At 43.7% G+C, this 18,636-nt stretch overlaps 3 protein-coding genes and 1 pseudogene across 3 annotated transcripts; 2 read left to right on the top strand and 2 right to left on the bottom strand.

The window, feature by feature from the left end:
• The first annotated feature begins 645 nt into the window (after window positions 1-645).
• Window positions 646-3,094, top strand: LOC136451635 (uncharacterized). The gene is made up of 4 exons (XM_066452325.1): window positions 646-841; window positions 1,434-1,556; window positions 1,644-1,855; window positions 2,600-3,094. Exons 1-4 carry the CDS (start codon window positions 682-684, stop codon window positions 2,759-2,761), a joined length of 657 nt encoding a protein of 218 aa, XP_066308422.1. The 5' UTR covers window positions 646-681; the 3' UTR covers window positions 2,762-3,094.
• A 328-nt stretch (window positions 3,095-3,422) lies between these two features.
• Window positions 3,423-5,754, top strand: LOC136451636 (factor of DNA methylation 5-like). The gene is made up of 4 exons (XM_066452326.1): window positions 3,423-4,154; window positions 4,257-4,435; window positions 4,696-4,782; window positions 4,891-5,754. The coding sequence occupies exons 1-4, from the start codon at window positions 3,563-3,565 to the stop codon at window positions 5,230-5,232; spliced, it is 1,200 nt and encodes a 399-aa protein (XP_066308423.1). The 5' UTR covers window positions 3,423-3,562; the 3' UTR covers window positions 5,233-5,754.
• Window positions 5,755-6,781: 1,027 nt separating this feature from the next.
• LOC136449593 (RHOMBOID-like protein 2) lies at window positions 6,782-10,666 on the bottom strand (annotated as a pseudogene).
• A 101-nt stretch (window positions 10,667-10,767) lies between these two features.
• LOC136449592 (protein IWS1 homolog 1-like) lies at window positions 10,768-15,659 on the bottom strand. Its single transcript, XM_066449649.1, has 11 exons — window positions 15,516-15,659; window positions 14,901-15,417; window positions 13,268-13,387; window positions 12,659-12,879; window positions 12,429-12,558; window positions 12,233-12,295; window positions 12,070-12,147; window positions 11,893-11,987; window positions 11,737-11,799; window positions 11,485-11,635; window positions 10,768-11,357 (listed from the first exon to the last, which is right to left on the bottom strand). Exons 1-11 carry the CDS (start codon window positions 15,524-15,526, stop codon window positions 11,259-11,261), a joined length of 1,548 nt encoding a protein of 515 aa, XP_066305746.1. The 5' UTR covers window positions 15,527-15,659; the 3' UTR covers window positions 10,768-11,258.
• Window positions 15,660-18,636: the final 2,977 nt, after the last annotated feature.

Consider the following 18,636-nt stretch of genomic DNA (forward strand, 5'->3'; position numbering starts at 1 on the left):
TCTCGAGGAATTTTTAACTTTGACCAAATATATATACAAGAAAACTATTAATATTTATAGTGTATAATTAGTATCATTAGATACATCCTTGAATCTATTTTTGCAATAAACTTATTTAAGATACAAATGTTGCTGATATTTTTTACAAACCTAGTTAAACTAAAGAAAATTTGACCAGTACGATTATTTTGGGACAAGCAGGAGTACAGTCTACACATGGTATTTAAGAATGGTATATATTATTAGCGCTAACCATGCTGAAGGTAAGATTGGTTGAGACAATTTCGTTGCACACGTGGAGTTTTACGCTCGTACAAACATACTCCTTCCAATCCATATGTTGTAAGATATTTTGACTTTTTCAATACATAATTTTAGACGTACACTGTTTTACGATCACGATGCAACTCAACCACGCGATCTCTAGATTGGTTATCCACGCAACACATAATAGTTTTTCCCCTTTTGGTTCCATTTTACACTTTTGGTGCTGAAAATATGGGCGGGAAGGCGATTAGGCGAAGGCTAATCAAAACTGACTAACCGGGAAATCAAAACCATTTTTTCCGCGTCGAGGAAAAGGAAAAACTGATTTCCTAACGTGGGGGAAAGAAAGCAGCATAGAGAGTGGGTGCGGAGCGGAGGGCGACGTACGCTGTGGCCGGGTGCGAGGAGGCGGAAATGCAGATGGGGCCAGGCGACGGGAGGGCGGAGACCATGGCGAGGGGCGTGAAGGCGGAGATGGTCGCGCGCGGCGGCGGGAAGGCGGAGACGGAAGCCGCGGGCGTCGGCGGCAAGAGGCGGAGTAGCTCGCGTTTCGCTGATCCTGCCGCCCTCGATGGTAATCGCGAGACCTACTTCGCGGAATTAATTCACATCCCAGTAATTTACTTGCTACTTGTCGTCGAGCTTGGGGTTTGATTTTTTTTTTTTAACAAGGGTTTGCTATTTCTGTCGTCTCATAATTTCACTTTTCATCCAAAAAGTTGAGATCGGCGCAAATGTATTTTCATCGCAAGTTCGTAGGTGCGTCATCGATTGGCCGAAAACGAAATGTGCCCAACGAAAGGGGATTTTTGGTAGCAGAGCGATGAGCAATCCCGACAGTAAAACTTGTGTAGGGTTTTCTCGGCAAGGGAACTGCTGAACTTTCCAAGCATGTTGGTGAAAAAAAAAGGAACTGCTGAACTTTCGCGGCCCACGGCTATTAACTTACGGAAAATATTCTGCAAAGGCGCATTTTCATGAAGGACTGCATCCTTCAACTGCGATAAGTTATCGTGCACTGCCATTTTTGCTTTCGTGTTGGTTTGCGAGACATGGATAATGGATGAATGTGACATCCACTGTTATGTTTTGTACAGTAGAGCAGGGGAGAAATTTTCCACTTTGTTTTCTTCCCTTGCATTTTGATTGATTATGTTCAAATGCAGAGGAGATTTCAGGAGGCAACTCCCTCCAGCCTGCGGAGCTACCACGGAGGAGGAGGAAGGCAGTCGCCAAGCGCACCAGACTGAATGTTGATGGAACTGAGGTCCAGAACAACATGAGCCAAGGTATGAAGAAATCACATCACCTGTTTCTCAAATAGCAAGGAGGGTGAACCTTCTGAAATGCAGTTTGTGAGATTTGTCTATGCTCAGCTCAGAGTCCCCCTCCGGTGGTTAAGGGCCCTGAACGGGTCTATCAGGAGAATGAGAATCTGAAGTTGCAGCTCACTTTGAAGACAACAGAGCTCAAACAGGAAGAGATCCGTAGGCTCCAGTTAGAGTTGATTATAAAGTCTAAGGAGACTGAGTCCCTGCAGAAGCAGATTGAAGATCTGAAAGCTGAGAATGAGCAGCTCAGAAAGAATGTAAGCTTCCTACGTGATTCTGTTTAATCACTCTGTCTTGGTTATTAGCATCACTGGAAAACTAGCCATGCATGCTTGAAAATCTAATCACTTAATGCTATTGTTTTATTCTTTTCTAGTGTTGACTAGCAGCTCACAGTTTTCTATTCTTGTAACCAACTCACTGCTAGCTAGCACTATTTACTATTAGTAGGAAGTGCACTAAATTTGCAGCAGGGGCCCACCTTTAATCGTGCAATAATTACATAAGAAAAAATGGCAAGTCTTTGGTGTAGTTTAGCCTAAGATCTCATCTTTCATCTATAAGTTAACAATATTAGGGGGGGGGGGGGGGGGGGTGCGCTATGGCCCAGGATGACTAAGCTCTGCCAGTGTTAGTAGGAAAAGACTCCTTTTGTTCTCCTGGTCAAGCCAATGATGACCCATTAATCAATTTATTCTTGTAGTATTTATCTCAACTGAATAACTCATAACAAATGAGCTATGGATTGAGAGCACAAAAACGTTGCAGAGGATGAAGATTGTTTCTGTCATCAGTCATCAGTCTGAATTTCTGATTGTCCTATCCCAAAATTTGGATGTCATTAGCTGATTAGCTCCTACTTGTAACAGAAGAAACACAGGCTATACATTTTCGCTATATTTTCTTCTGCATTGAACCTCCTTTGTGTTGTCTTTCAGCTCAAAGTCAGTTACATCTATGTGCTTATTGGACCTTTTATTTTTTGTGCGTGTACACTGCAGGCAAAGCCACCAAAAGTCGAAAGGAAATGCCGATCCTGTAATGCATATGTCATGCATGACTACCGCAACTGTCCTAAGAGGCGACGGGCTGCTTCTTCCCCTGAAGAATCAGATGGAGAGGACTCTTCCCCTGAGGAAGAGGATGGAGAGGACTCTTACTAACACTGCAAGGCTGCGTCCTGTTTGTCACATCCCTTTTGCGCGATTGCATCGATGCATGGATCTGTTGACACCTAGGAGTTCGCAAAGTTCTGTTCCATCTTTTTAAGGTTGTCACTCTAGTGTCAGGTAGCAGTATAACTAGTGGTCTACTGGATTTAGTGCAGAACACATAGATGTGTGCGTCTAATCGGTCTCCCTTTAACTTATGTGATGTTTATAGTTATCTGGATGTTTATGGTTAGCTTATGTGATGTTTATGTTAGGTGTTAGCTTATGTGATGTTTATGGTTATCTGGATGAGGAGTTTCCTGCAACTGTTACTCCCTGAACTTCTGGTTTACACGTTCAGTCGTCAGTGAACTGAGGTTTAGTTAACAGAAAGTAATATTCTTCTGCATGATGTGTCAGAAATACTTGCATGTGAATCATCTGATTGCAATTGCAGTTGTCTAATTGGCTAGCAAGTTGTGCTTTCATGCAGAAAGACCTGTGGTCGGGTGAAATTGCTTGCACCCACGTATTTTTCCAACAAATTTCAGAACCTGAAATAATTAATTAAATTGCCCTTAAGGCATGGATCACTGATGTAAAAAAAAAATCATTTAAACAAAGAAATGTCACCATCACACATCATGCAGAATGTGTGAATGACACGGTAACATACACGCTATATATGGCTACGTGATTAAGAATTTGGGAGCAAAGGCACACCCCCACCCAACCACAGTACGCTACACCTGGAACTTCAGCAACCAAAAAGCATTCAGAATCTAGGATCCACACTACACCATTGAAACTCCCATGTCAAGTAACGACATACCAATGGCTGATGCCGATGCAGGCAACCCGAGCGAGCTCCTCGTGTGGCCGTGGACTGGCATCATCGCTACCATCACCGCCGACGGCAACGCCACGAGCACCCTGGCCTCACACGCGCAACAGCACTTCGCTGGCGTCCCAACCACCATGCTCCAAGAGGAGGCGGCGGTCAGGGCCAACCACCGCTGCCACTTCTTGCTGCTCCACTTTGGCAAGAGCTGGTCCGGCCTCAGGGACGCCATGTCGCTCACCTTCCACTTCGCCCGCGCCGGGAGGAGCGAGTGGCAGCGGCAACGCGTTGACGACGACGGCGATCGTGTGTTCGGCTGGGTGGCCGGGGAGGAGGACCTGCTTGGCAGCGGCGCGGTCGGGAGGTTCCTGAGGGAGTCCGGCGCCAAGGCAAGGAGCGTGGAGGACGTGCAGAAGGACAAGGCGAGGCACGCCGACGCGCTGGGCGCCGTGCATGACGAGTACGAGAGGAGGGAGAAGTTCTTGAAAGCCCAGAGCGAGGAGATGGCCAGGTTGCTCCGAACGATGGAGCAGGAGAACAGCTGGCTCCTTGGCGAGCTCAAAGGTTAATCCACCGACTCGTTTAGGCTAACTGCATGGAATTATGATAGGTTTTTCTTTCATCAGAATCCGATGACGCAATGCTCCTGTGTTTGTCAATCAACAGAGGTACAAGACGTAGCTGACAATAAACTGCCAGAGCTGAGCCGTGGCGTCGATGATGAGGAGAACGAGATGCTCAGGGCAGAGCTGGATGCAATCAAGGGAGAGATCCAGTTGAGAGTGGACAGGATCCAGGAGTTGAAGGAATGCAGAACCGAACTGCATTGCAGCAAAGTGGAGAAGGTATACTCGGCTACTCGTGGTTCTATCTAGATTTCAAAGTTCTGAATGGATGCTGTCTGCACTCTGACCGACTCCGTGCTTGTAACGATGAATGCTGTCAAGTGTTGTTCAGATTTTCTGTCAAGCCACATAGCATTTGTATTAGTACCCTCATCACATCACAAATCAGTCTCGTAGTTGGTTCCTTTTTTCTGTTCTTTATCCATCTTCTTGGACAACATTTTAGCTTATGTTGTTTTCTGATATGATGATTCAATCAGCTTGTCATCGAGATCAATTCATTGGAAATGGAAGATAGAGAGGCCAAGGCAAGGGACCATGTTCAAATGCTTCATGAAAAACATAAGGTTCCTACCTACCTATTTGGACATAACAGTTAGCAAGATCATTTGCATCATCTGTTTCACATGTGACCAATCAATTCATACAAATGCACTTGCACACATGCTGTTTAGGAAGAGATGGAAGCAATAAACGCAAAAGTAGATCAACTTGAGAAGCAGCTGGAGCAGAAGGAAGCACAAGTGTCCAGTGGACTGCAAGTGTCTGCAATGTCTCTGTTGGACATGAAACTAAAGACGGGGGAAAATCTCAGGAAGGAAGAATGCCAACATCTTTATAAATTAATGACGATTTGGAAAGAGTGTCAAGAGCAAGAACGTCAAAGGTATCAAAATGCACATGTTGACCTAACAAAGCGAGATAGGCTGAACAGAGATGAGCTTCAAGAGACCCGCCAAGAACTGATTAAGGTAAACTGCCTTTCTTTGACAAATTCTCAGTTCCATTTGTATTAGTCATTTAGTCCTGCTATTATTCATGAAAAGTTTCCTCTGCCGGATGATCACTATGCTCAGTGTTTGGAGAGCCTGATGATCGGCGGTTGCACGGCCATAGGGATCAAAAGGATGGGACAGCTTGATGAAGAACCATTCTACCATGCATGCAAGAGCAAGTACAGGGATGACGACCCAGAGGGCAAAGCTGCAAGGTTGGTCTCCATTTGGCAGGAGGAGCTGAAGAACGCATTCTGGAATCCGTTTACAGCTATTTTGGTCGATGGAGAAGAGAAGGTATTTGTCGAAGTTTGCATTGTCTCAATGTTGTTGTAAGAGAGCGGTTAAAGGTTTGCCTTCTGATGATTTCAGGACGTTGTTGATGAAGATGATCCAAAACTGAGGCAGCTGTGGACTGAGTACGGTGACCATACCTGCAACGCAGTGAAGAACGCCCTGAGAGAGCTCCATGAGTACAATCCTAAAGGACGGCAAGCCGTGAGTGAACTCTGGAACTTTAGGGAAGGGCGCAAGGCTACAGTGGCAGAGGTGTTGAAGTATATTTTTGAGCAGCTGAAGATGAGGAGATGAGGAATTAGTCTCATGGACATACACACGTCATAACATTGTAGGCAACAACATTATGCTACTTCCGTCCTGAAGTGGAACATTCAGACAAATCTGTATAGCCGTACCCTAACCATGTGCAGTTTGAGTAGTTTACACTAGCTAACTTTTCTAGTCCAGCGTTAAGCCTCGTTTAGTTCATCCCTCTAAAGTTGAGTCCCTATCACATCGTATGGTTGGATAACATGCATAGGAGTATTAAATATAAACTAAAAAAATAACTAATTACACAGATTACGACTACTTTGCGAGACGAATTTTTTAAGCTTAATTAGTCCATGATTTGACAATGTGGTGCTACAGTAAATATGTGCTAATGACAGATCAATTAGACTTAATAAATTCGTCTCGCAGATTACTGAGGACTTGTATAATTTGTTTTATTATTACTATCCGAACACTTCCGATATGACACCCCTCTAGCCCATGGAATTTAAACACCACCTTAGTAGTTTTCTTATAAAAGAGATTTCTGCACGAAACAAACATTCCAAGAGATAGACCCATGCCATAACTTGATTCACTACGGACCTAATAAGTGGCAACATTGTGGGTCTTTAGAACAATTGACTCTCCCCTTTATATGTGCTACAGTTATTATGTCGTGCTTAGCAGTTAATCCCTTGACTCCTTAAACATACAGTGACAAGAGTCATATACAGTGATTCCTTAAGCATCAGCTATATAAATATGAAGGAAACAAAACCATAGACACAAATGGATACAATTTAGCAGTCGATATCAAGTGATGGTAGCTGACAATATCATGCAATGATCAGGAGAATAAAATCCAAATGCAGAATTACATCCCTGACATCATGGATCAGCCATTGGCAATAGCAGTGGAACCAGGGATATAAAATGGATTCAGAGTTAGCATTAAAAAATCAAAATTACTTCTGTATTTCTTTGTTTTTGATTTACTTGTATCATTCCATCATCAACTTCTGTAACATTTACATCCTTTGACTATCCAAAGTTGCAGAAAAAAACATAGACATTCTGTTAACAAGGCCAAAGTGTTAGGAAAGAATGAAGAGGAATGCTAACCTAGAAAAAATAGAATCACAGGAGTTAGCATACATGGCTTAATGCTTAGCTTGGGTCTTGTATAACCAGCCATCTTCAGTATATTTGATTTAACAATTTTACTTAACTAAGACAAGTCCTAATTCCTAATGTGCTTGCAATGGTTGCCCCCATCTCCCTCTAGCTATCTGGAGCAACAATCTAGATATGTACACACAGTCCTAATTCCAATTTTTGTTCTTTATTTTTGACAAATGAAGAGATTCATCATGACTATCTTCTCTCTATTTTATGCTTGACACCTTTTTATCTTTCTTGACAGTAAAAGGCAAGTGTTCAGTTTCCACAAACTCCTCAAGTTGTCCATCTTTTAAACCATCAACTGACATTCATAATACACAGCATGCACAAGAAGAAAATACCATAGAAGCCGCAAAAGCATTACCAGAGAATCATAATGAAAATATAGGCTTCTAATTATATATTCCACAGATATGCTGGCATTAATTCCCTGTTAGAAAATACAGACATTCACTATTAACTGCAAAGGCCGACACAAAGATTTTTAATTGCTTCCGTGCTGTTTGGATTGCTGAGAACATATGTTGCGGTCTTTCCAGTGCTTTCACATGTCAGATTTAGTTGATTTCCGAGCTGTGAAGACTGCAGAAGAAGCTTATATTAGTAAACTTACAACAAGGATGCAAACAAAAAATGAAACAAGAGTTTAAGCACTAATGGCTGCAACAATAACATGCATATTTAAAGTAAATAATCTCCATATGAAAGTTCTCATTACGCTTATAGGAAAGCAAGCGCAAAACTGCTGCTAACAGCAAATTAGCTGAAAACCAATCAAGGCAAGATTGCCATTGAATTTCTGATGATGCTCGTGATTTTATCTAACATATTTTTAAAAAGTACAAAAATGCTCAAGAGTTGGCTTGGCATTCATCCAAACCCTGTGTTAATATACTCATTATGATTTTCTATCAAACACAATTTATCCTGACTAACAGGTTAAAAATATACGAACTGGTGATTACCACAACAGAGCCATTTAGTACATTTAGTAAGAATCATAACTACAAAAGAAACTTACCATGCAATAGTTATTTGGTGCATTGCAACTCCACTTTGAAGTAGGCACACAGCTCAAATAATGGCACCAAGAACAGTGCTCACTAGCATTGAACCCTTGAAATAGCAACACCAATCCAACGGTGAACCTGCCAACAACAAAGTTTAGCTAAAAGAGTTGAACTGTAGTGGTTGATTAGATCATTACCATTCATCTCATTGTCAAGATATTTACCCAGAAACTAGCATCACTGTAGCAATAACCAAAAGTATGATTTGATATGTCTTGAACTTCCGTTTAGTTACGCCCGTGGGAAATCCAAGAGGAGAGTTCTTTTGGTTAATATATCCGAACTGTGGTCGTATTAGCAGCACAAAACCAAGACAGAACCCTGACATAAATCCTCCAAGGTGAGCGAAGTTGTCAACATGTGGAAGGATCCCAACAGCTAAGTTGATGACAATGATCATAACTAGAGTCAAGAGTGCTGCAAACTGATTTTTTTTTCAAAACAAGAACAGAATTAGAAACATGGAATATGGAATGAGTTGTGAAAATACTGCGTATATTTTAGAATCAACCTTGTTCTCATATATCGTCCAATTTGTTATGAGCTCTGACAGCATCGAGCCCAATAGTCCAAATAGTGCACCTGACGCACCGACAGATATATTTGACACCATAAATAGAGAAGACAGCAAGCTGCCACCAACACCAGAGATCACATACAGTGTACCAATCCTTACTGCAACAGACAATCATCAATCAATGGTCAAGTTATACGATAACCAGGCCTTGAAATAACCGTCAGACTCCAGATAATAAAGATGCATTGTACAAAGATGAAGAATCTGTTTTCCTAAAAAAAAAAGAAGACAATTACTGAAACTTTCTTTAATCGAACCAGACAGGGACACTTACTGAAACCAAATTCCTTCTCGAGCCTGATTCCGATCATCAAGAGACTCAACATGTTAGCGAGTATGTGGACGACTCCAGCATGCAACCAAATGCATGTAATGAGGCGCCAGCCTTCGTGATCTTTGGTAACTTTACTGGTTTCCAGTGCCCCCATTTCCAACAGCCTGGGAAACGAAACATGTTAGATGAACCTTCAAGCAACCAAGATTATAAAAATAAGCACGAAATTGATGTACTGCCTCCCGAGGGCATAGTTAGCAATAAAAAATTATCGATGGTGAAAAGTGATCCTTAATACATTATCAAACAATAAGGTTTAACAAGGTTATACTATACATTGTCATACCAATCGAGGATCTAAAAGTACAGCACATTTCACAAAATCTGCACAGTTTCTCACATACTCACAAGTCACAATGCATATATACATCTAAAGCAATAATGTAAACCGAGCAAACTGCAGAAAGATCCAAATTTCGGACAGATTTGAATATTGCCGTACGTGGCGGAGGAAGGGCCGACGAGCGGGTTCTCCTTGAACGACTGGAACGCGAACCTCCCGAGCTCGGGCGCGAGCAAGCAGCCCTGCGCGGTGGCGCTCTCGCCGACTGATCCCCCTATCGCGGCGCCGGTGGCCCGCGCGTGCGCGGGGCAGTCGTTGACGTACATGGTGAGCACGAAGAAGGACGATGTTGGCGACGATGAAGAGCGGCACAAGGAACGGGAACCACCGCCGGAACGGCCGGAACGCCGGCGGGGGCGGCGGCGGCGGGCGGCTCCGGTGCTGGCCAGGCGGCCGTGGTGGCCGGGGCCGTGGCTCCGGTGGCGCTCGCTCTTGGGCCGCTCCTCGCCTCGCCCGCCGCCGCCGCCGGAAGCCACGTCAATGGGGACCACCGCCGTCTCGCCCCGCCGCCCCATGGCACGGCCGGCGGCGGGGGGCGCGGGCGCGTGGCCGGCTGGAACGTGGGGGTGGCGGCGCGACGAATGCGAGCGCGCGGCGCGGGATTCTGCGTGTCGGGAGGGTCGTCCGCGCGTGCTGCCTCGTGGTGGAGATGGTGGGGAGGGGGGGAAGGCCGGAGGCGCGGTGGCGACCCGGGATGGAAAGGACGGAGAAGAAGAATGACCCCTAATTTTAGTGTTTCCCTATATACTGGGGAATGCTAGGACTTGGCAACACTAATCATGTTCTTAGCAGTTTTCTAATTTGAATTTGAGTTATTTTAGGCACATGTTTCAATGGAATTTCTACTCCAGATGCCGGTGTCTGACGCAGACAAATTTTATACTGGTTCTATTTCATACTTGTGTGAGTGCACACGTAGAGCAACTAGGGGGAAAAAAAGGTATCGCATAGAATTTGGGAGAGACGCGATTTAAGTTTTCAATTGAAAGATGCACACATAGTCCATTCGAATCAAGCCAGAATTCGCCATCGCTTTCTTTTGCGTACTCGCTGATAGGAAACCACTGCCTACTATCAACTCCATTAACCGCTACGAAACACAAATAAAGATGGGCAAACCACCATGTCGCTGTCAATTAACGACTTGGTCCGTGAACTGCCTTTCCTTTACGTACGTGACACAGAATATCCCGTTCAGATAGATTTGCGTGTCCGCATCAAGCTGCATTTGGTAGAGTCTGAAAAAGACCTGGCAAGCCATGGTCCATCCAGGGACACTACACACCATACTGATCTTCCTTTCAACAATTGGCAGCATGTGGTCCAACTTTAAGGTTTGGTTTCGGAACATCTTCAACATTATTTTATCTAACATCATCTAGTTACTAATGGATCAAGTGTTCAGTAACTCACATTACCACAAATAATGAAACCTGTTATGACAGTAATAGCACAACCAGATAAGCCTGAGCACACTACCTTCCAGTCAAGCAGCAAGATGAAGACTCTTGAAGAATTACCATTTATCAAAATTGAGTTACAGTTTGGTAAGCACAATTAATCATTTAGTCGCACTCTGCACTATGTTTTGATTTGTCACAAGACATAACTTTCTTCAGGTACAAACAATCGAACTTCAACCCAACTCAAAATACAGCCTGATCGGATCTAATTGTAACTCATAATAAGCTGTGAGAAATATTTATACAATATAAAGGCACCACTCTGCTTGAAAACCACCATATTTATTGCATGCTCATAGTAGAAGCCTCTGCAATAGATAGTGCCCAGATCATCCGGTTTCTGAAGCACAGATGTTGCACCCTACCAGGCAAGAAAAATACTTGGATAAAATATCCAAGCAATTATTGATGCGAGCTGTTTGCCATGGGATGGTGGTAGGATGCTTCATACTAATTCAGCAATCCCTGCAGGCACCGTATCATGTGCAGGGCACTGCTGACTGCAGGTGCCATAGTGGGTGATCTACAGGTACTTGATCATGCCACGGCCTTCCACACTGAGCTTCGACGCCTGAAGGTTTTTCTTCTTGGGAGCTTTCAGCTGCTGCAATTTCTTGTTCATCTGCGTGTCCAACGAGAAGAATCAGCTATTGCTCAGTTGGTCCTACTTCAACAGTTAACAAGCAAGAAAGAACCCTAGCTAGCTTATAAAGGGAGACAAAGCCAAGGTGTTTTAAAAGAATGAAAACCTTCAGCCGACGCTGATCTTGGACAGCCTGCTTAGCACGAGCTCGTATCTGCTCAGGGTCAATTTTGGACTGTGGACGAATGACAAAGTCCAAAGGCGAGGCTTCTGGCCTAGAAGCATGCTGCCTTGAACTACTTTGCCCAGACTTGCGTCTAAATACAAAGCATAGATAGAACAGATTAAACTAACAATTAGGAAATGGTGAAAACATGCACCTGTGCATCCAAGGCCAAACAAATATGATTGAACTTACTGTGAAAAGTCAGCATCAAGATCATCATCTCTGGATTCCATTCCAGAGCTACTCGACGAAGGTCTTCATGACAAAAGGATAACCAATAAGAATACAACATAATATACAGGACAAGAAGATATAGTCCTCAAATGGCCCATAAGTGCACACACTTACTTCTTCATTTGTGGCCGCCTGTAAGGTGCTCTTTCATCCTCATCATATCTCCTCATGTCCTCAAATCTTGTGCTCTTGTTGAATATTGGTCGACTCTGATTTTTTTACAAGTATGAACTAAGAACCCTTCACAACAACAAACACAAAAACATATGTGGATACTGAAAACAGACTTACCCATTTATCAACCAGCTCCTTAGCCAATTTCCTATTTGCAGTAGTCTCCTCGTCAGATTTGGACAAAAACATAATGACCTAAATATGCACCATTGGATAGATTTAGCGCATAGCAAATAATCTTCTGTAAAATAATATATCATCAGGACTGGTATAAGAATACCTTTCCCAGGCCACTTTTCTTAAGCTGCTCTCTTCGGTCATATTGTTCCAAGTCAATTGGAAACTGCAAGGGGCATGAAACTTTCATTAGCAACCAAATTCCAAGCCATCCAAAAATGTCACGGAAAACTACGCTCTTGTGCAAAACAAACAAAGTTCTACAATGCAAAAAGGCCGAAGGAAATAAAGATGCCTACATCAGTTAATAATTTCAGTACAGCAGATCGAATATTCATGTTTGGCATGCTTCCGTCAGGTAATGGTTCAAGCCAATTTTTTAGAAGAGTGAGAACTCCATGGTCAAGAAATTCCTGCTGAAGATTCTTCCTGTGAAACAGAGATAAACAAGAAAATATTACTGTTAGCTATAAACAAATGACAATGTGCACTGGCAGTGGCACTACAGGTAAGATTCCAGATATCTTACTTGGAGAGAACATCTATGAGCAGAGGAAGCTTCATAAGTTTATTAATGGCTGGCTTTGATTGCCTATTCAAGTTCGCATCTTCTTCGGCTGCTACCTCGAACTCGGCAATGAATTGTTCCACTATAAGACCAATATCTGCACGAGGGCGATCATTCTTCTTCTTCTTCTTACCACCCTTGAAGAGTCGCTCAATTTCATCGTCCTCCTCACCCTCCTCAGCCTATAGTCATCAACCCATATTGTCAGTGATTAAAAACCAAAACAAAAGATAGCATATGGCATGGTGCAATGGCCCAGAAATGAATAGACATATTCGACCCAACAAGGGCCTATTGCGACCATGGTTTTAGATCAATGAGGATTAAACTCCAAAGCTGCTATGAAAGGATGTCTAACACCATACTTCAGTTAATAGGGAACAGCAACCAATTCTCAGGTCAACGAATATTGTCAATTTGCCACTAGAGTGACTGGCATGGAACACAACCAAGAGTAAGACATAAGATACAATGAACCAACAGACATTTGTTTAACCTGTATGACAATTCAACTTAAAGAATACAAAAAGATAATGCTGCAAGGCACCTGAACAATTAAGAAAAAAATACCTGTGCATAACGTCCAGGTGAATGCCGCTCATTATCGCTGCCATAACGATCAGCTGGATCAACCCCAGTGTCATCAATGAAATTATCATCGTCTACAGTTCTAACACCTTCTTGGTCATCCTGTTCCATCAGATTAGAATATCATGTCAGTGAAGAGCATTAGTCTGTCCAAGACAAGCCGCGTCAGACCCCCCCCCCCCCCCCCCCCCCCCCCCCTCTTCCATTTGAGTCAACTAGGCGTTTAAGGCGTGTGGTAAGGCGATGCCATACAAACAACTTAATATATAGTGGCGCTAAAATTCAGAAGCAAACCGTACCTTAATATTGCCAGTTCTTATAGCATGTAATACCATAATTAGTGCTACCAGAGTGTTAGTGCACAATATAATGTGGCAAAATATAGCAAATCTGAAATCTCTCATCTCTCAATAGCAACAAATTAGTCTCTAATGGCATAATATAACTTAATGAGGTAGTGCAGCTAGTGCAAAACAAATATATGTAGCATAAGTGCAGAGGAGAGGCAGGAAAGAAACAGAGGAAGAGAAAGAAAGCAGAGGATACGCAGACTGCCGAGCATATCCAAGTAAAGAGCAGAGGCAGTGCACATCCAAGAGGAGGGTAGCCGAAGGGAGAGGAAGAGATGCTTACGTACCTATCCCGTGACCTTATGACGCCAGGTTGAATACAGGAACCAACAGAGAAGGGAAAGGAACCGTGTATCAATCAGCATAGGAGGAGGACCAGAGGAGGCACCAATCAGGGGCACAAATTAGTGGAGTAAGATGAAGGGAGGCTCAAATCCACGGACAGAAGCGTTAATCGATGGAGCAGAAGAGGTGGAACAGCAGGATTCTAGCAGTGCGCTGCCAAGAACCAGGTGTGCGCCTTCTTCCATTTCCCCTTCCATGTCAATTGGCGAGTGGGAGAGATGGGTTATGGCCTCGTGGGACCTGTAGGCGCACAATTTCCACTGGCGCGTGACTCCTGTCAGTCGCGACACCTGCACCCGCTCCCGTGCCCATTTTTTCCATGTGCGCAGCTCCTCTCCCACTTCCATGCCCGTGGTCATGCAGTGTCTGCCTCAGGCTGCTCGGGCGTCTTCCAGCACTACTATCTAAGGCTAAGTATTTGGGTATATTCCATCCTTCAAGTATCCTTTATGCCTTAACCAAGTCAGCCTGATTTGTCCTTAAACAGCACCAATCACACCTAGGTAATGAATTCTGTGCAATATGTACGCCATAGCCTGATGGTCGTGGCAAGGCTGACGCCCAGCCTGGAAACTTGAATGGACGCCAAGGAATGCCTACGTGGTGACTCTAAAAAAGCATGATAACCAAGGTACCCCACCATGGTCCTGACTTGATATGCACCAACATTTTACACAACATACTGATATAAACTTAGCTATCTTTTTTATCGCCTAATTTTTTTTTTGGAACATACCTCGCGAGTCCCACTACGGCAGTTGATAGAGGTTGAATTTTCCAGAAACCTTTCATATTAAGCTCAAAGTAGTTCTAACAAGTTAATGCACATATATACTAGTACAGTAAAGGGGCATCCAAGCAGTAATGAATTGAAAAAGAACTGAATCAAATCGAAACATATAGCACACAATCATAATTACCTCTGAGTCACCACCGGCAATGGTATCCCAGAGCTCCTGGATCTCCCTCTCCCCATCATCCTGGTCCTCCCTACCGCCTGAGTCCCTCCCTCCTGATCCCCGCCTGTCCCTCACCTTCCCACTATCCCTCCCCCTGCCGTCGTCCTCCCTCCGCCTTTTCTTCTCCTTCTTCTCCTTGCCCGCCCCGCCCCTCGCGAGGTCCCTCAGCGCCGACGAGCCCTTCCTCGTCCTCGCCTCAGCCGCGGGGTCCGCGTCCTCGTCCTCCAACCCAAAGTCATCCAGCCCGTCGTCGCCGGGCATGCCGCCACCGCCGCCCTTCTTGAGGAGGCGCTTCCGGGGCTTGGAGGAGGACCCCGCCCCGCCGTCGTCGCCGTGGACGGGGGTCGGGGAGCGGCCGCGGGTCCAATCGCCGCCGTCGCCGAGGTCGTCATCGAGGTCTTCGTAGGGCTGCGGCTCAGGGGAGAGCTCCCGTTCGTCGAGGTCCACGGTCGGCTCGCCTTCGTCGTCCAACAAGTAGCTGGGGTTGTAGATCGAGGAGGGGAATCAGAGTGAGGCGTCGAAACCCTAGGAGACACAGAGAGAGGGAAAGGGGGCACGGAGCGGAGGGTTACTTACTTATCCCCCATGGCGACGACGGCGAGACGGGAAGCGAAACCCTAGGTGAGGAGAGGAGAGAGGCGAGCTGGAGCTGGAGGGAGGTGAGGAAGAAGAGTCTTGTCGTCGGTGGACCGTGGGAGGAAAGGAAAGATCGAGTCGGCATCTCGGCGACGGGGAGGAAAAGAATTGGGTACGCGAAGTGGGCTGTAACTTTTGGGCTTTTGGGGCCCGCTTTAACTATTGCGGCCGTCTAATACAAAATCAGTTTTTTTTACCCTTCTCTTAAATTTTTAGAACTGTCTTTTACACCTTGCGTGGTTTTACTGATGTGGTGTCACGTCAGGAGGCGAGTAAAAATCAGACTAATTTAAAAGTTTGAGAAGATAAATTGGACTAAAATATATTTTTATAAAAAAATAAAATTAAAAAAAATAAAAATTATCCAAATATTTTACATAGAAAAATAATGCAACGAAAAATTCTAGAATTTGGTTGAGTCTCATGGGAAAACATAATGGCAAAGGCTTATTGGATTTTCCCTTATCGTCAGAAATACGCGCCTGTTCGCTTGGCTTATAAGCCGTACTTTTTCAGCCAACGAACAGTATTTTTTCTCTTATAACAAATCAGCCAAGAATACTTTTAGTCATGGCTTATCAGCCAAGCGAACATGACAATGGTTGCAAAATCTCAACTCGATTCAACACAACAAACACTAGTTCGCGTGATTATTGACTTCAACACTAAGGCCCCGTTCGGCTTGCTGAAACTTGGCTGAATTGGCTGAAAACACTGTTCTAGCTAAATTATTGTGAGAGAAAAATATTGTTCCGACTAAAAAAACAAGCTGAATAGTGCAGATTATAAAGTAAGGCGAACGGGGCCTAACTAATTAATACAACACCGTGATAAAATTATTCTGGTACAATAGTCAGCTGCTGACTACTGCTGTTACACAATATACTAGTAGTACCAAAAACAAGAAAAAAAAAGGAGTGACGTTTTTTCCTCTTTATATTAGAAAAAAGAAGACGCAATCGGATGATCCAAGTCCAACAGCAGGAGACCACTGCCATGTTCGCTTGAGATTATTCTGAATTATTTTTCAGCTATGAAATAGTATTTTCCTTTCACAACAACATAAGCATCAGCGTAAGCTAAATTTCAACATCAGGGATACGTGCTAACCAGTAAACACACATCAGCACCAAACGGTACCTGGGCACTTGGCCAGGGCCTAGGGCCAAGTCACCGACGCTTTCCGGCTTAGCTAGCCCTTCATGACGCCGGGGAATCCACCGAGAGCGATGATGGCAACGAGAGGCACGACGGAGGCGCAGACGACGCCCGCTCTGAACGCCCGACTGCGGCCTCGGCCTTGCTGGCCGGAGCTGGCCAGCCAGCAGGCCGTGCCGATCTCGGCCAGCTCGGCAGCGAAAATTCCGGCAAGGATGGTGTAGTAAGCAAACCTGTGCTGCTCGAAGACCACTCCATGCGGCGATCTGTAGAACGCGGTGGCTGCATCCATGACCAGCGTCGCCAACCCTGACGCGCACAGCCTGCGCTGGAGCTGCTTCGAGTCGCTGCAGTCGGCACCATAAAAAACAACTCATCTAATATCTAATGAGTATGAAATTTATATTACAGTTCAAACATATAATAATTATTAGCTTATCATAAAAAGTTCACCATAATTAGACCATAAAAACTATAGCTATGTATTAATTACATAAATGTATAGATATGAAGATACAGCATAAAATTTGTACTAAAACATACCATATTGCATGTTTACTATATAGATCTGCTCATGTGAAGTCCAACAAAATTGAATCTTTCATTTTATGATTTTTCTTTGATTTTTAATGATTTTTCAAAGATTCAGCCGAAACAAATAAAGAAAAAGAAAAAAAAGACAAAACTGTCTTTGAAAACCGTTTAGGTAAAACTAACGGTTTTAAAAGTTCAGGGAGGGTGGTTTACCCGGTTTTAAAGTTGAGGAGGAAAAACAAACTTTTGCAAAAGCTGAGAAAGGTAATGTGTACTTTTTTTTCCTTCACTGTATACTTTTCGCATTAGGTTGGAGGATATTTTTCCTACGAACGCACTGCTTCAATTTGTACTTGGACTTGGTCCATAGATCTAGCCACGCCTGGCTTCCAAGGAACTGCTCCATTTTTTGCTAAAAAAAGGCAACTGCTCCATTCTCAATGACAAATTGTATCGACAGTTGAGGATACAAATTAAACTCAGTTAAAACAGTAGCAAAATTTCAACTCGATTCAACACAAACACAAACACAAACACAAACAAGCTCGTGTGATTACTGACTTCAACACTAAATACTACAACACCGTGGTAAAATTATTCTGCTGCAACCAGTGGCGAATCTAGGATTTTAGCTTAAGGTATGCCACCCAAAAAATTTTATATATAATTCGGTAAATCTATTTTACCAATTCAGTAGTAATTTAAAAATTGACAACGTAATTCGGTATATATGCACTAAGTAATACAATAAGGCTTAAATTCATGTATTAAGTTGAAACCGTCCACTAAATACAATATAAAATAGTTCAAAAACCATATCGATAATTAAAATATAGGCATAATAAGTATTAGAGACTTACGATGCTATTTTTCTGAGGGTTTTATTCGATGTTTTCAAAGGGACATAAATATCTTGATTATATCATCTTCATTAACTTCAAAGAAAATATCCTGCTCAACAAAAGTGACTAGACAATCATCCAAAACGCTATCTCCCATCTTATTTCGTGACTTTGTTTTCACTAAAACCATTGGAGAAAATACCCTTTCAACACTTGTCGTTGCCACGGCTAGAAGCAATTTCCTCAATTACTCTCTCATGAGTTGTGAGACCCAGCCCATTGGGCCAGTTGGACCGGACCGAATTCATGACACTGTAGCGATGAGGTGTCGTAGCTTTGGGGGTACTGTGCAGTATTCCTAGTTTAGTCCCATCACGGAAATGAACCAACGCTAGACCATCTTAAAAGCCTGGACCTGAGAGGCTGTTAACTTCGGATTGATCCTTTTGCGCGAAGTGATGACGAAAACGCAAGAGAGTTAATTAGCAGATGTGGTTCATTTAACGTGTAGAGTGAGCCTTAGCCGT

The sequence above is a fragment of the Miscanthus floridulus genome, chromosome 5 (assembly GCF_019320115.1).
Source record: "Miscanthus floridulus cultivar M001 chromosome 5, ASM1932011v1, whole genome shotgun sequence".
NCBI lineage: Eukaryota > Viridiplantae > Streptophyta > Magnoliopsida > Poales > Poaceae > Miscanthus > Miscanthus floridulus.

Coding starts and splice junctions, on each gene's coding strand:
- LOC136451636 (XM_066452326.1), top strand. CDS start 3,563: ATGTCAAGTAACGACATACCAATGGCTGATGCCGATGCAGGCAACCCG. Junction 4,155..4,256: donor GCTCCTTGGCGAGCTCAAAG/GTTAATCCACCG, acceptor GTCAATCAACAG/AGGTACAAGACGTAGCTGAC. Junction 4,436..4,695: donor ATTGCAGCAAAGTGGAGAAG/GTATACTCGGCT, acceptor TGATTCAATCAG/CTTGTCATCGAGATCAATTC.
- LOC136451635 (XM_066452325.1), top strand. CDS start 682: ATGCAGATGGGGCCAGGCGACGGGAGGGCGGAGACCATGGCGAGGGGC. Junction 842..1,433: donor TGATCCTGCCGCCCTCGATG/GTAATCGCGAGA, acceptor GTTCAAATGCAG/AGGAGATTTCAGGAGGCAAC. Junction 1,856..2,599: donor ATGAGCAGCTCAGAAAGAAT/GTAAGCTTCCTA, acceptor TGTACACTGCAG/GCAAAGCCACCAAAAGTCGA.
- LOC136449592 (XM_066449649.1), bottom strand. Junction 12,148..12,232: donor AGAAAAGTGGCCTGGGAAAG/GTATTCTTATAC, acceptor GTGCATATTTAG/GTCATTATGTTTTTGTCCAA. Junction 11,636..11,736: donor CTTGATGCTGACTTTTCACA/GTAAGTTCAATC, acceptor CTTTGTATTTAG/ACGCAAGTCTGGGCAAAGTA.